At 42.4% G+C, this 15,505-nt stretch overlaps 1 protein-coding gene across 10 annotated transcripts in view; it reads right to left on the bottom strand.

Annotated features, from left to right (window-relative positions):
- The window catches only part of NHSL1 (NHS like 1), a 185,491-nt gene that overhangs the window by 66,597 nt on the left and 103,389 nt on the right, over positions 1 to 15,505 (bottom strand). The window contains exon 1 of one of the 10 annotated variants that reach the window (XM_074818938.1): positions 8,171 to 8,671. The exons of the other annotated variants lie outside the window; for them this stretch is intronic. Coding sequence (XP_074675039.1) covers positions 8,171 to 8,336 — 166 coding nt within the window. The 5' untranslated portion in view covers positions 8,337 to 8,671. Of the gene's footprint in view, positions 1 to 8,170; positions 8,672 to 15,505 lie in introns of those variants that run through there. 10 annotated transcript variants of the gene reach the window in all.

Raw genomic sequence — 15,505 nt, 5'->3', positions numbered from 1 at the left:
TTTGTCTTGTTTCCGTAAACTTCCTATGCACATATCATACCCCCTGTCCCTGCTGCGAGTTCCACAGGCCAGCGGCTGCCCAGAGGCAGGAAATGGCCACCCTGCAGCTCCACTGAAGGAGCTGCTCTATAGACTGTGATAATGTCAGTCTGCGGGTGACAGGAGAAGTCACTGCGGCTGTACTCCCAACCTACACCTGCTGCCCGACAGAACTGCCGTGCATCCGCCAAGAGTGGCTGCTGCCTTCACACAGCATGAAAATAAAAAAGAAATTAAGTTGAGGGCAGCTTTCTAAAGTCTCACTTTCAGGAAGAGCATCACTCAACATCCTACAGGGTAATCTGATGCCAGATACATGCAGCGTCCAGTCCACTACTGTTTGCTTTTTGTTGTAGGTATTTTACACCAGCTGACCCACCTATGTCAAAGCTTTTATTTTTCATTCTAAGCAGCCCAGTTCTGCTCAAAACTTATGACTGTTACCTAAAAGGACTACATACTTGCAGCAAAATTGCATAAAATATAAAAATCAGCAACTTTTGTACTCCTTTTGGCTCTTCCAGCCTTGCTGCCATGAGAAGCGACTCCAGGCAGCGTGGGTGCATCCATCAGCACAGCAGGCAGACAAAGGCCGACGGCCACGTGCCAGCAAGGCTGCCTTCTCCAAATTACCAAACGAATTCAGTACCAACTTGCACAGTAGTACTTTCACAAATATGCAGTCACCATGCAAGGCACAATCCTTTCTACTCTAATCCCACCCACTTTTAAATACAATAATTTAGCACGGGGAAAAAAATACAGATTCCTTCTAAAAATCGGATCGCATCAGCAAGCTCCAGGCACCCTATCATTCTGAGATTTGTCCTCTGAAGACACCACTCTGCCAGTTCATTTTCTCTTTTCCACCACTAAATAGCCTTCACTCCACTCCACTGTCTCCCATATGGTTAACATGAATGCAGCAATTAATATGCAATTAATAAAACGGTGTGATCAACTGCTTTTGTTCACAGCAGCAGCTGGTCTGCATGTTAGAGAGTAATTAGACAAATTAAGATGTACTGCTTTTGTCTGCAGATGAACTGACAGCATCGCTCATGCTTAAATGTCACTAAGCCTACTGGCATTTCGGATTATTTTAAACCTGTCTTTTTTTATTAACACTACAAGGTATCAATAAGCCAGATTTATATGCTGCCAGGTGCAATGCCAGCAAAGCGCAAGTTTGCTTTACCTCCAAGACGTTTGCACGAGCCAACGGAAAGTTAAGGAGAGAAGTGATGTATTTCAGAGAATGAGGGCGCTTTTCTTAAAGTATCACAGCCCGTAGCATGGAGTGAGTGGCTCTGGATGGGGAATAAAAGCAGAGTTGATCTGTAACCATGTCCTAGCAGAGGTTTAAAAATCTTAAGGATCAAGCAGCGTGCATATTTTTCAATGATTTGTCATCAGATTAGGGCAGGGAAACAATGGAGGGCTAAAAATCTTTTGTAATCTATCAGATTTTTAACTATTTCCTTTAAAAGGTGTTAGCTTGGCCTATGCATGGGTCATAGGGAGAAAAGTGGTTTCAGGGACAGTCCTGAGCTCTTTGGGAGTAGGAGCAAAACCCCCATGCCCTGGCAGGGCAGGGGGCCAGAGATCACAGCACCAGCTCCAAGCACCAGCAAACCTACACAACACAGATCCCACAGCAGGCAGAGGCACGGGGCGGGTGGCAGCAATGCTCTGCCAGCCTGGCCCCCTGAGGTCTCGCCACAGGAGCTGCCATCCAGGAGTCAGACCCCATTGTCTGTGCTGGGTCCCCCCGTGGGACCCCATGTTCCCTGCAGAGGCTGCACACCCTCTTCTGGTTGTCTCTCACCAGCAGTACACTGCACAGCCCATATTGCTCCCTCCAAGCACAACAGCGAGGTCATCATACCCACCACATAAATGGCAATACACTGTTTTAATCACAGGATTACCACCTACCATGGGCTTTGCAAAGGCAGCACTGCAGGTTACCTACACTCAAATTGGGGTAGCACACACCATACACAAAACATCGAACATGATAATTGATAAATCAAAGTATTTCCAAGGCAACACACATTCACACCTTTCCATGGAGTCATTATTAAAGCTTCTGGCTTCCCAACAGTGTGAATAAACACAAGGGAAAGGACACTGTGTGAGGAGCAGTTGGCACAGGAAAAATAAGGGAGTGGCAAGGAAGCCTCAAGATTTTCACATTTAGTAACAGTTAACAAGAAAAAACAAGTCACCAGAAGGATTTCTGCTGCAGGAGCACTGCAAACATGCCAAATGCCACAGAAGGTCTCTACCACCATAACCCGGCACACAGCCTGACTCAGGAGATGGGTGGATGTCACTGATCTACAGAGTCCTGGAAAATGGGCTCCAGAAGGGATGATATGAGTTCTGCCTTGTTAATGGGAGAATTTGCTTCTCTACTCCGCCAGCACAAGAAAATGCACTGTAGCTATAAAACCTGGTTACCTTTTATCACTTCATCTTAGTGTTGGCCTATGGCAGGGTGGGATGCAGTAAGAAACGTGGCATGGTAAAATGGATTTTGATAATGCTGCCATAATCTATTTCTGATTGCTAATGTGACTCCATTAGCCAGGCCAATAAAGGCATCCCTTCAAATGCTTGTGCCTTTTCTGTGGAGTTTCACATTCTCCTCCAGCTTTAATTTGATCTGAGTCTGATTTTCTTTTAGCACTCAAAACCATTTTGTGACTTCACTGCACTAGATAAAGCAACTCCCAGTAAGATCTGCAAACATACCGTACCCACCATCCATAAAGCCCAGGAGTTTTAATTAAATTAAGCACTGAAGAGCCTATTCAGTCTACCATTAACCACCATCCTCAACCACAGGTTTTCCAATCTCACCTGTTTCACATGTGCATTTGCACTTACGTTGCTCCACCTCCTTAATTACAGCAGATGCTCCCTGCTCCAACTGCTGAAAACACTACACAAAAGACGTCTCTGAACTCTCTATTTTTTCACACTCCTCCAGATGCACTTGAGTGATGTTAATGAGCTCCATACCAAAACCTCCCTGCCTCTTCCTTGTGCTCCTGAGTGCCACACACAGCTTCTCATCTGCTCGCATGCAGAGAGGAATGCATCAAACATCCACCACCAGTACCTCCTTGCAACGGCAAGCACGAGTTCACACCTAGCAATAAACAGCCAAGCTAGCAAAGTGTCTTCTTTCGGCAAGGCAACGCAGCAAAGTCTTCATACTCATGTTACCAATTCACTTATTAAGAGTTTTACAACACCCCAGCATTAATCCCTTTTTACTCAGCATATTCTACATTCTTCTTCATCCCTCCCTTCATCCATAATGCTCTCGCATCTGACCCTCAAAAGGGCTTATGAGCCATATGGCAACAGGACAGGAGACCAAGAACTGGATCTCAATGGCCCGGCCAGAAAAGGACAGACAGGGAGGCTGGTTCTTTATGGCACACTCAGGGAATGTGCAGCAAAATGAGCCAAAAATGCACGACATACACAAATGCACACCAGGAGAGTTGTTATCTATCCAAGATCTGAAGTAATTCTGTACAAATGGACAAGTTCCTCTGCTTTGCAAGATTTCAGTGGCTTGTTTTGGCCAAATGAACAAAACTTCCAAGAAAACTCAGCCATAAGACAAGTCTTCATTAGGAACACTGACAGAAAAAGGGGAAAAAAATCCCCCTTTTTTAGGCACACAATAAAAATTATGTATCAAATTACTTTTTCTTTCTGAAACAAACCAGTTCCTGGCTTTATCTGATGCAATCCAATATGTCAGCTGTTATGATATGAGCTGGATGCAGCAGAGGAAGCCGGGAACGAGGATGGCCAGCCCCTTGCATGAGGCTCTGTAAGCAGCCATCCCGGCCATTCACCGCGATAGACTGTGTCCTTCTGTCACTTAGGGCACGAAAGGCCACAAAGGCTTGCTCAGTGCTCCCCACGGCCCGGGATTTGCAGAGATGCAAAGTGATTCAGTCTTTGTTTCACACTGCTAAATGAGAAGGCAAAGGATGAATCCTCCCAAGTCACAAGGACTCTGGATTTTTTTTTTAATGTAACGTCCTTTAGTTGGGAAATTTAAATCTCATCGCTATCAGAAGAGAAATCTGGAAAAAAAAGCCATGGCAAATACTGAATAATAAAAAACCCAACTTGGTTCAGGACATTCTATTCATTTTTACATAGATTTAGTTGTTATTCTTTCAAATTGTATAGGTTTTTCACAAAACACACATCACACAGATAGGTTTCAGCTTTACAGATAAGACAGAGCTGTTGTCCTTAGAAAGACTAATGAATGAAAAAGAAAGCATTCTTTCATGAGCTAGCAGGCCACAAAACCCTGAGAAAAACTACCAATAACTGAAGCTACTGTTTAGCAAACATTAAAAGTAATCTGATACTGCCACTGGCTCACTCCCACATCTGCAAAAGAAAGAAAAAACCTCCAAAATCTCTACCAAAACTTTATTGTCACAAAAAGCTGGCAGATGCCACAATTTAGCTAGGCTAGCAACAGCATACCACATCTATGAACTTTGCGAATTTGATAAAATATGAAGCAGCAATGGGAACCACAAGAGGCAGGAGATGCTCTAACCCAGAGGAGGTGACAGCCTCCCACAGCAGCAGTCACTGTCAACAGACTCAGACTCCAATTCAGCAGGCATTTAAACCAAACCAAACTCAGCCCTTCACATTTCTGCCAAAGCTGGTCAGTGGAGGATCTCAGCTTAACTTTGCTGCAGGAAAACCAACTACCGAACACTCAGCACCGCTGGAGTTTGTCTGCAATCATGAATGAACACGTGATGGTGATAGTCCCTCCACCACTGTAATACCATTCTTCTTGCAGACAGTCAGGCTGTTGAAGGATGTATTGGTGCCCTCTGACTGATTTACGTTGTCTATTTACAGTCAATCTGGCAGTGAAGAACGGCAGAGAAACGGCATCACAGATGCTGAAATGAGGCTGAGCTGGTAATGCAGAACCTCCACTTCACAGTATCACTAATTTAACAGTTTTATCGTAACAATTGCTACAGCTTAAAAAACCCCAAACCCTAACATGGTCACTTGTTTGTCAGAGCTGCTACATCACACCACAAGTATTTTGACGATTGAACATTTTGCAGCAGAGGTGCTGTGAGGTGAGCAGGAGTGCTGGGGACTCCTGCTGCAGACCATTGAGATCCCCTCAGCAAAGATGCTCCCCCAGGCTCTGAGAAATTTCAATAATTTGACTGTATTATGTTTTCAAACAAACCTAACACTACCAGGGGCATTTTCTACAGAGTACATCAGCACTGTGAAACCTCTTGAAGTGCTGTTCTCATGACGCTCAATAAGGACCCCAAAGGGACGCCTTTATCAACAGAGATAAAGCTCAGCCAATAATCTCCCACTGTGCTCTGCAGTTATCACTTGACCTGGTCCCAGAAAGCACTTCCACTTGTAAACACTTTTGTTCCTTAAAATAAATATTAACAGAGTTTGAAAGCAATGTAGCCTCCCTATCTCAAAGAGAAATAGTACCTGTCCCGCAAATAACGCTTTTAACTGATGGCTTAATTATGTTGCCGTTCTTTCGTTACTATGGACTGGGAATGAGTAAGAAGGAAAGGGAGCCAGCGGGGCAGAGCTGCTGTCCCATGTGTACACGCTTGTACCGCGGTGGGACACCATCACTGACGCACAAGCGGTTCTCCTGGGAAAAGTCAGGACAGAAAACAGGTTAACTGATTTTTGCCGTTCACTGTTTCAAGGATTCAACATTAAATATTGAAACTTCAATGCTTTGTGATTCAAAAAATAACAAATAAAATGCTTGGGGTCATACCAGACACCAGTGAAACTCAACATAAAGGAATCAACAATAAGCCTGGTCTGTAAATGTTTATTGTTAGGGACCAGAAATTGCATTAAAAAGCTTTAGTAGATCACAAGTCAAACAATCTAATTGCTTATATAAGTGCTACATTATAAATCAACAAAATTACACACATGCACACAATTTTTAAAATATTAAATAGAATTAAATAGAATTCTTCTTTCTTCATCAGGAGTATGTTGAAACAACAATAAAAAAAATGAATGGATAGGGAGAGCAGATGCTCCCACTGTGTATACAGGAACCAGATCACACCACTTAGATAGGCCAAAGCTTCCCAGGTTCTTTGCACACTTAGCTAAATAATTTCAATTCAGAGGTCATTAAATTCTCATCCAAGAAGAAACTGGATAGCGCCTTAAAGTGACTTGGCTATTTAAATGCAAAAAAAAAGCCAACAAAAAATCCCTGTGTTTCAGTTTCCAAACTTTTTAAATGCAAAGAGGATTTAAGATCATCAGCATGTATCTACTTTTGCTTTCTAATACTGTAGTAACATAAATATTCTTTAAAGTACTGCTCTGTTCCCCATTCCTGTCTCTATTCATCTTCTGAAAGTTTTATAATTTCAATTCAAGTGCATTTTAGAAAGGAGAGGATGGACACCTTTCCCTGCAGACAGGACAGAGAGAAAAAGAAGGCAGGCTGCAGGAAGGGAGCAGGGATTTCTGAGTGCCCTACCTATGCTCCTCAATCCCATTTCCACACTCCGAAGGAGCAGATTTAAACAGAGCGACTGCTCCCAATGCCCTGAGCTCGGCTGCCAGAGCAACACCTCCGAGGACACTACAAGAACCAGATCTGAAAGTCAACGTCACGATTTCGCAGGAATTAACTAACCTGTTACCCAGCAAGAGAAACAAAACCATCCCCCCCAGGCTGACTGGGGCACAGAGGGGCCATGTCCTCCACCCTGAGAGCATCCCTGGAGCGGGGTCCCTAGCACCGAGCCTCTTCAGAGTTTCCCCAGGCCCTACAGTACAGAGGCTATATCATTATACATAAAGGAAGCATTTTCATTTCCCCCCCTCGGAATGAATCAGAATTGACCCTGTGCTCCAAAATATAAAATTCAGCAGATGAGCTGGATTTTTCTTTCCCCGCATTTTAAGAAATTGCTTCCTCTTGAAAAAGGCCTGGAATACCCATGTGGTAAATCACACTCCTCCTCCAGGAGAGGACATCAAATGAGGCTTGCTTAGCACTGGATGAAGAATACTGTAATCCAGAAAACAGAAATACAGGTGGTTTCACTAATCAGCGTCAGCATCATGTGTCTAGACAGTGATTTTTCAGTTGGTAATAACTAGACATTGTCAGATGATCAGCGTGAGACTAATGAGGAAAAGCAAAATCAATACAGTTGCAAATATATTCATGTACTTTTTTTTTTTCTTTTCCTAAAGGCCTGGTGCAAGGTAGTCAGCCAGCTGGCTTTTGCAGGAAAAGCTTTCTTTGTCTTGTGAAATTTCTCCCCCATCACCCTTAAATACACTTTTCTGAGCAACCATTCCACAAACAGCTGGGTGCCTTTGCTTAGGTGGTCAGAAAAAAAGGGAAGGCAAGCAATAAGGCTAAAAACAAAACAGCTGAACATTACCATTGTCTGTCCTATTCTCTCCCTATTTCCCATCTGTATATGCCAGTGAAACTTGAAACTATACAGATTAAAAAAAGAGTCATCACAATTCAGGAATTCTTTCTTGTGTTCAGAGGGAAAATAACCTTAGACCTAAGGTTATTCAAAAGCACATTTTTTTAAAAAATAAGCACTCATCAACTACATTAAGCATCTTTGAGTCTGTTAGACCTTTTTCTTATTTTTCCTGGCCTTTTCATCCGCTGATTGTTTCTATGGCTTTCAATTAGAGTGCCACGTCAACAGCTCCACTCATCTAAAACAATCATTTTGCTGAAAAGGAGCATTACTGAACTGAAAGCAAGTGCTCAAGACCTCTCAAACATAGACATATCCCATGCACAAAGACAGTGTCATCCTGTATCCACTTAGCAGTCCCACTGGATACAATATTTACATATGTTCTCATGAGGTGGAAACATTCTTTTCATAAGAAAATTGTTCCCAGTGCCTTCATCCTCCAAAAGAGTAAGAGAAATACGAGTATCTTCCTTGCTTTTAAGTCTGTTTTACTTATTTATTTCCTCACTAATGACAACACAACACTAAATGACCAAAACAACTAATAAAAAGGAACTGATCTTTCTTACTTGGCCAGAAGGAGTTGTCGTCTTTGCTCAGTAACTTTTTCTTGAGGCGCCCGGGCAGCTTGGTGTGAGTGTTTCCCATTTCGCTGGAATACAGCGGGATAAGTTCCTCCTCCTCATCATCGTTGCAGCTGGGCTGCCACTTGCTCCTGCCGAGGCACCCGACCATCGGGTCCGCGGGCAGTCAGTGCACATAGGCAATCATTGTGAGATGCTGCTCTCAAGGATGTCCCTGCTGTCCCCAATGGCTAGTTTGGAGCAGAAGGGAGTGGCCTGCTCATAACCCTTGAACAGACGCATTCAAAAGGCTGCGAAGGAAAAGATTGTCTCCTCCTCTGCACTTCGGCAAGCTAAACTATTCGGTTATGCTGGGAACTGTTTTGAATAGAATTCTATCAGCCCTTAAAAAAGAAGAAAAACAAACAAATAAACCACCTGGTTAAGCAGCTCACTCCAGCAGCTGGATGCCCTGCCCTACTGCCAGCCCCCAGCTCACAGCCACGAGCAGGAAAACACAGGCTGTAGAGAGCTGGGAAACCCAGTCACCTGCCACAGATTTCACACTTCTCCCTTTCTGCTTCCACTCCAGTCAGCTGCTTCTCTTAAGCCTTATCCCCGATTATTCACCACCCTCTGAACAACAGGTACTACTGCCATACCCAGATGGCCATATCCAAGAAGCTTATTTAAAGCTAATGTACTGTAATCACTGTGACATTGATGTCTAGAGAACAGCAACTTGGCAGGAATCTGCCAAGAACAAGAACATTTACCTTCTTCTCAATGCACAAGCAGGAAAAATATACAGAGTAAAGAAAAAAGAGCAAAGTGTCACAATTTTGGTACTTGGATTTGAGTAAGGAAACTCCCTTTCAAAGTCAGAATCATTAGTAATGATTGCCACCAAAAGAAGGTGGTATCTTCCAGGTTAGACTGGATTAGATTCCAGGTTAGACTGGAATCAACTGGATTGATGCTGAATACAAAGCACAAGCAGTCATCTGCAGTTATGCACTCAGTACTGCATAAACGCATAAATCCTCACGATGCCTCTAGAGGGTAGGTATTATTTCTATTTAAAGCTGAAGACATAGTCTCAAAGGGATTTAGTAACCTGCCTGCAGAGTGGAAAAGCCAGGATTAGAGTTCAGGTATTCTCAGTTCTTCAGCCTCATCCGCAAGCCATTACTCCATGGCATGTCTCCCAGATACTGCACTACTAAACAAGTTTCCATGCTGGTAACCACATCAACCCTAATCTCGCATCCCCTATACTGTTCTTCTCCAGGATCCAGGAAAGGTGCCCTTCATGGGCTTTTGAATTGGCTGCAACAGCACAGTCAGATTGGGACAGCAAGAAAAACAGAGACATGCACCCTGCATAAACTGCTGTCTCCAGCAACTCTTTAAAGCTTGCTTTTTATTTTGTATTGTTCAAAAGATTACATGGGATAGTATTTGTTTTTAAAAATGGGAAGATACCAAAACCCTAAGGAAAGTACAACAATGACCAATTCTTAGTCTGCTTCCTTAACTCTTTATAACGCTTTGGCCACAGTCCATACCATTCATGAAAGTGGCTGCGCTATATGTAGGAGCACAACAGAATCAGGTAAGTATTTATGCATTTTAGAAAACATTTTATCTGCTGCTTGGTTGATATCTACAATAAACTTTTGGACAGAAAAGAAAAAATCGCTGTTTAACAAAAAAAAAAAAAAAAATTAGATCAGATGCACATCTCCTCTTTCTCCCTGATGCACACACACATTTCCTTCTGCCTTGGCGCTGCTGCCGCCCGTGCTGGCAGCCGCAGCCTGGGAGCAGGGTGTACATCCCAGCTGCCCGCAGGCGCTGCACCAGTGTGGCATCAGCATGCAAACATGCAAAAACACAGAGCACCACCCAGCATAAACTGTCTGCAACACTGACTCAACAGTGCTGGCAAAGGGTAGAAAGTTAGCAAGAAACTAGCTTGCGTGGTGTTCGGGGTTTTTTGTTTAACATCCTGTTACTTTGCACAGCAACTTGAGCAAATAATTTTCACTATAGAGTTATACACACCTTGCATGGTGGAATCACAGCAAATTTGCAACTAGATGAAAACAGGTCTTATAATGAAACGTGTCAGGTGATTAATAAATAGGGATGAAACAAGCCCTGCCCGCAATTTTACATTTTTTGACAACAATTTCAAGTATCTGCAAAAATATGGATGGAATGGGGAAAACGTGCCAACAGCATGGGCGATAGCTGACGGCACCACTGGCATGTCTGTACGTATAGCAGAAACTCACTGGTATAAACTGAACGCTGGCAACTGGGCGTTTGAGGCAAATACAAATTTACAAAGCCAAGTACTCATCAGATTCTGAGAAAGACAAACTGTGATTAACACTAGCCGAGTTCAACTCACTCATCAACCACAATGATATTCTTGCATCCGCCAGAATAAATGAATGTCTAGACAGTCCTCCTGGGTGGGATGAAGCTCCCAGAGTGCTGTTAGTGAACCAGTTCATAAGGAGGCCCCATTAACACCTCCTTAATGGGACAGTATCTCTGTAACTTGTCTAGCCACTGTGCCTGCTGTCTCACCTTTTCAATTCCCTGCGATTAGCGGGGTCTTGGGAAGAGTCACGCTTATAGATGTGACACACAAAACTTCTGAGCATCAACAGGCTCCTGATAAAAGTGCACTGGGGCTTGTATTTATTCCTCCTGCAGACAGGTACGGTATCTTTTATTAGACTAGAACACAGTTGGATTTCTGTTATGCTTTTTATTTTAACGACTCATAACATTATCAAATCATATTTCGAAAGGATATCAGCTGATGTTTGCATGCCGTCTTTGTATCTCTATGCAGTCACGTTACCTGACATAAAAGTGTAGATCTACACATCAAACCAGTATTATTTGGTAACATGCAGTGCAAACACAAAAGCAAGAAGAGAGGGGTGACAGACAAAATTCAGTGTTCAAGGAGACTCAGATGTTCCCAAACACTTAACAAGATGACACAGGATAACATACTGGCCTGGAGTCCCCATGACATTTATCGTGCACTTCTCTAGACTACAAACATACTCAATTAGCCATGTTTCCAATGCATGCTCACGAAGTAAGGCTGATGCCCAATAATGGGATCAAGGCTAAAATCCAGTTTAACAAGTATATTTACCATATGGTAGGCATTAATGTCCCCACAAATTTTTTACTTGAATTAATCTGACTTCCCTGAAGCTTGGAAGACCTTGGTAACACATACGATAAAAGGTTTGGTGATAGTTACAGTCTCAGCTACTAGCAAATGAAAAACCATAAAGAGTTAGGAGGAGGATGTACCATTTCATGTGAGAAGGACATTGTGTACATTGACTCTTCCTCTTCTAGTCTCCCCGCAAAAATCCCATAAAAAGAAACTGTTATTTTATACTGTGTCTATATGGAGCAATAATCTAAGTTTGATAAAGTCAAAATTTCACCCAAAATTTTACCACAAAACTTCTGATTAAACTTCACTTAGTCTACTGCAGCTATAGTGCTGTTTTATTTTTTCAAATACACAAAAGTGAGGCAGTTTGTTTTACTCAGCCTTGGGGTATCATTTATATAAAGATTTCCCCAAAATAACATTTCGTTTCCTTTATTACTCTTTTTCACACTTTTCAAAAATTGAACTATTAGTAATGCAAGTATGAATGTTTTGAGCAGACTGTTAAATACGCATATTCATCTTTATCAGCATATGTAATTTTTGCTAAACCACCTCTTTACAGTCAGGCTCTATTAGAGAGAGCTTGAATAATTAGGGAAAAAATTGATTACATTATACTGGAAGCAACATTTGGTCTAAAGAAAAAAGGTTGTTAAGAGCTTGACAGACTCCCAAAAACGTGACTAACGCAGGGATTACAAGAAACAAAGTTTAAAAAAATAACCAAAGAAAAAATCAGCCCTTTTATTAGATAACCATATATGCTCCTGAGCTCTGAGAACAGCAACGATACTTATGACTTATTACACGCAGGAGTTTAAAGAGCATATAGGATATACCTAATGGGAACTCAAGGGATTTGGAATCACAAAGTATAGTCATGTCAGTCCTACTCTGGTATTAAGATAATCTTTGTAAGTATGCTACATAAGAAATTGTATCATCAGTCTTTATGTACAATTTGTAGATCCTCTGGATAGAAGTGAAATGGTAATATGCACCATGTAGTGAAATAACGGCACTTTTATGAATACCATGCACAACAAAATCATCAAATGAAGTAATTTCTGATGCAAGCCCAACAGCCACATTGGAAATTAAAGAGAGCTTGCAGAAGTCCACTGGGATAAACTTTGCCCTAATTAGACAGCAATTCTATTTTTAGCATTGATGGGCTGATGATGTACTCTGGGCTTTTTGGCTGATCAGCTGTAGGTTTTAAATTGTACTTAAACAGTTATTAAAAAAAAAAAAAAGATTATTTATACATTAAATGTATTTCAGCGGAGCCATGCAGCATTAACTAAGCCTTAAAATAATACTCTCGAAGAGAAAGTATCCTCCCTTTACAGAATGGGCAACAGCAAGAATGAGGACATGCCCGTCACGGTGGAGCACCCCAGCATCCTCAGGAGCTGGCGATGGCCAGATGGGACATGGGATGTCCTCCTCTCCTGGTCCATGCATGTACCTTCCCTCTTTCCTGTGCATTGATTTAGTGTGTCTGAAGTCTTAACTCATTTTCCTTAAGCACACATACAGCAGACAAAAGCTAAAGAATTTGAAAACAAAGGGGGAAAAAAACCAAAACCTTGAGGTATTGTAATTCGCTTTTTAACTGAATATGAATCTTTCAAACAAGAAGCAAGCAGGAGGTATCAGCTTTACAGTGTTTAACGCAAGCGCAACATTTGAGCAGCTCGTACAATACCGACAGACATCAGGGCACAGGGGAGATGAAAGGGCCCCGGGCGGGGTGGCAGGCACCGCTGCCAGGATGCACACAAAGCTTCACGATGCTCCAAAAACCTCTCTCCACGTGGCCATCTTCACATTCACCAGCATTAGCTCTATCCCCTACTACTTTCATGGATGTATTTTTATCATATGCTTGCAATCACATAGCATCTCCCAAGCTTTTAACTTTTTTTTTAAAGGACATAAAATAATAAGGCATGTGCAGCTTAAAGAGCTTGACTGGGATGACAGCTAAAAGCAGTCCTAGCAATCAAATGTGCTTTGTAAAAAGCTACAGCAAGTGATGCTGGCAATTATGTGCCTAACAAACTGGATGCAAACCCCAGAGTGCTGGGGCATTTGGCTAATTTAATTCCTGGTACCCGAACAGCCAGCCCTAGATTCAAAGCGTCACCCTTAGGCAAACCTCAGCCGTCTGCAGGGACACCAAATCTGCAAACCGCCTGATGCAGCAGGCACCCATAAAACACAACAGAAAACAACAACAAAAATAAAAATTAAAACAAACTAAAGGATCGTGAGGAATCAATGCCTTGGTAGAAAGTCACAAAAAGTCTTTACAAACCCTGATGATGTAAGTTTCTTGCTTTTTGGCACTCTCCAGCAACTACAGCCCTACTAGCAAAACAGCTCCTCCGGTTTCATATTCACTGTAAGCTCAGAATTAACACCCTTCCCATTAAAACCATGCAGAGATTGCTGCACATACTTTTGGTATCTTTGTTTCCATCAACAGTGTTTTTCTGTCTCTTCATATACAAATCTCTCATGCTGACAGTGGAGGAGAATCTTTTCTTACTATCTGGAACAGCCTCTCTGTATCTCCCCACTGCATCAACTCTGAACATACCCATTACCCTCTCTTTTATATCTTAATTTAATTTTCCCTTTGCTGTTATGTAATAGTGTTCTGTAATTATTTTTAATCCAATAAGTATTTTGATATACAGCACATATGTAAGACACTAGAGGAGAAAAAATACACTTTGCATTACATTATTGGCAGTCCCTGGGCACTTAAAAATACACTTCTGTGTTCTAATTATTCATCTTTACTTTCAATTAGGAAGCCTTCTTAAGAGCAACAAGCAATGTCATATGTTTGATATTAACTCTTGATCACTGCTTTGCAATATTTAAACAAGAAAGCAAATAAAGCCAGCTGTATAAGCAGCAGATAACTCCGAAAAGCCTTTCTATGCCTTTCCATTTTAGCTCTGTTGCCATACAAAAAGAAAGATGAAGTATTTTGTTTGGTGTATACCGTGAACAGAGCACCTTTGGGAAGGGGGTGACACTCATTTGGGACACAAGACAGAGCTGTTAGCAAGACAGAAGCAATGAGATGTTACTGCTGGTGGCTGAAACAGAAGCTATTCTTGCTGCCTTACTCCAGGGGTTGGGTCCCACACATCTGCTGATCCTCCTGAAAACACAGAGCAAAAGATGATGCTGCCAAAAGCCGGGGGAGAAGGCGGCTTCCAGTCTGGAGCCACCGTGGATGGCAGCGCCGGTTACACTGGTACACCCACGTCCTCTGCGAGCAAAGGAGTCGCATCTCTACCAGCCTATTTTACAACTCATACTAAACGGCAATTCAGAGTTGGGTGGGATTACCCGTTTCAGGTTTGCTCATTAAACTCATTACCATGGTAACAGGAAGAGAAAGAAGTCACCTCCCCACTCCTATTTTCTCTCACAATTCCTTTAATGGATTTAAAAGCCTGAAGAGGGAAGCACCTTTCCGATACAGAGCAACAGCGACCTCCCTGCCACCCAAGCGGCTCACTGGAAGAGTCCACACGCAGTGAAATTTTCAACACAAAAACCAAAGCAACTTACGCTACTTGACAAAAGCCACCATCAAAAAGCAGCCTTCAGCCAGAAGGCTACAGCATCCTAGCCCTCCTCCGTCTGGAGGGGATGCTGTGCTGAGGCTGCCCTCTGTTCATGTACACCGTCACCGCGGTCAAAAACACAGTGCCACCTCCTGGACGCGCACGGTCCTGGGAAGGCCTGCTCCAGTCAGATGTGGAATGGAGAGCCAGGAGAGCTTTCAAGATTAAAACAACAAAAATGATGAAAAGAATTCAAAACCGTTTTGATAGAGTTTATTATTTTTAGTGGGTACTTCTAAAAACGTTTTGTTTTTATATGGTCGGAGTGCTTTGATGAGTGCCCTATAAAGAACTGCTTTTAAGCTCCACGTAAGAAAGAAAAAAAAGTGAAACTAACAGAGCACTGCTCCAGCGTATTGTAAAAAAAAAAACAAAAAACAAAACCCCAACTCTTGAGATGTCAAAAGATGAGCGGATCTGTTGCTCACCCGTTTTAGATAGAAACCACTATGTAATACCCAC

This window comes from Strix aluco, chromosome 3 (genome assembly GCF_031877795.1).
Source record: "Strix aluco isolate bStrAlu1 chromosome 3, bStrAlu1.hap1, whole genome shotgun sequence".
NCBI classification, from domain to species: domain Eukaryota; kingdom Metazoa; phylum Chordata; class Aves; order Strigiformes; family Strigidae; genus Strix; species Strix aluco.
Note: the sequence above shows the minus strand (reverse complement) of the source record. Positions and strands in the feature narration are given on the sequence as shown.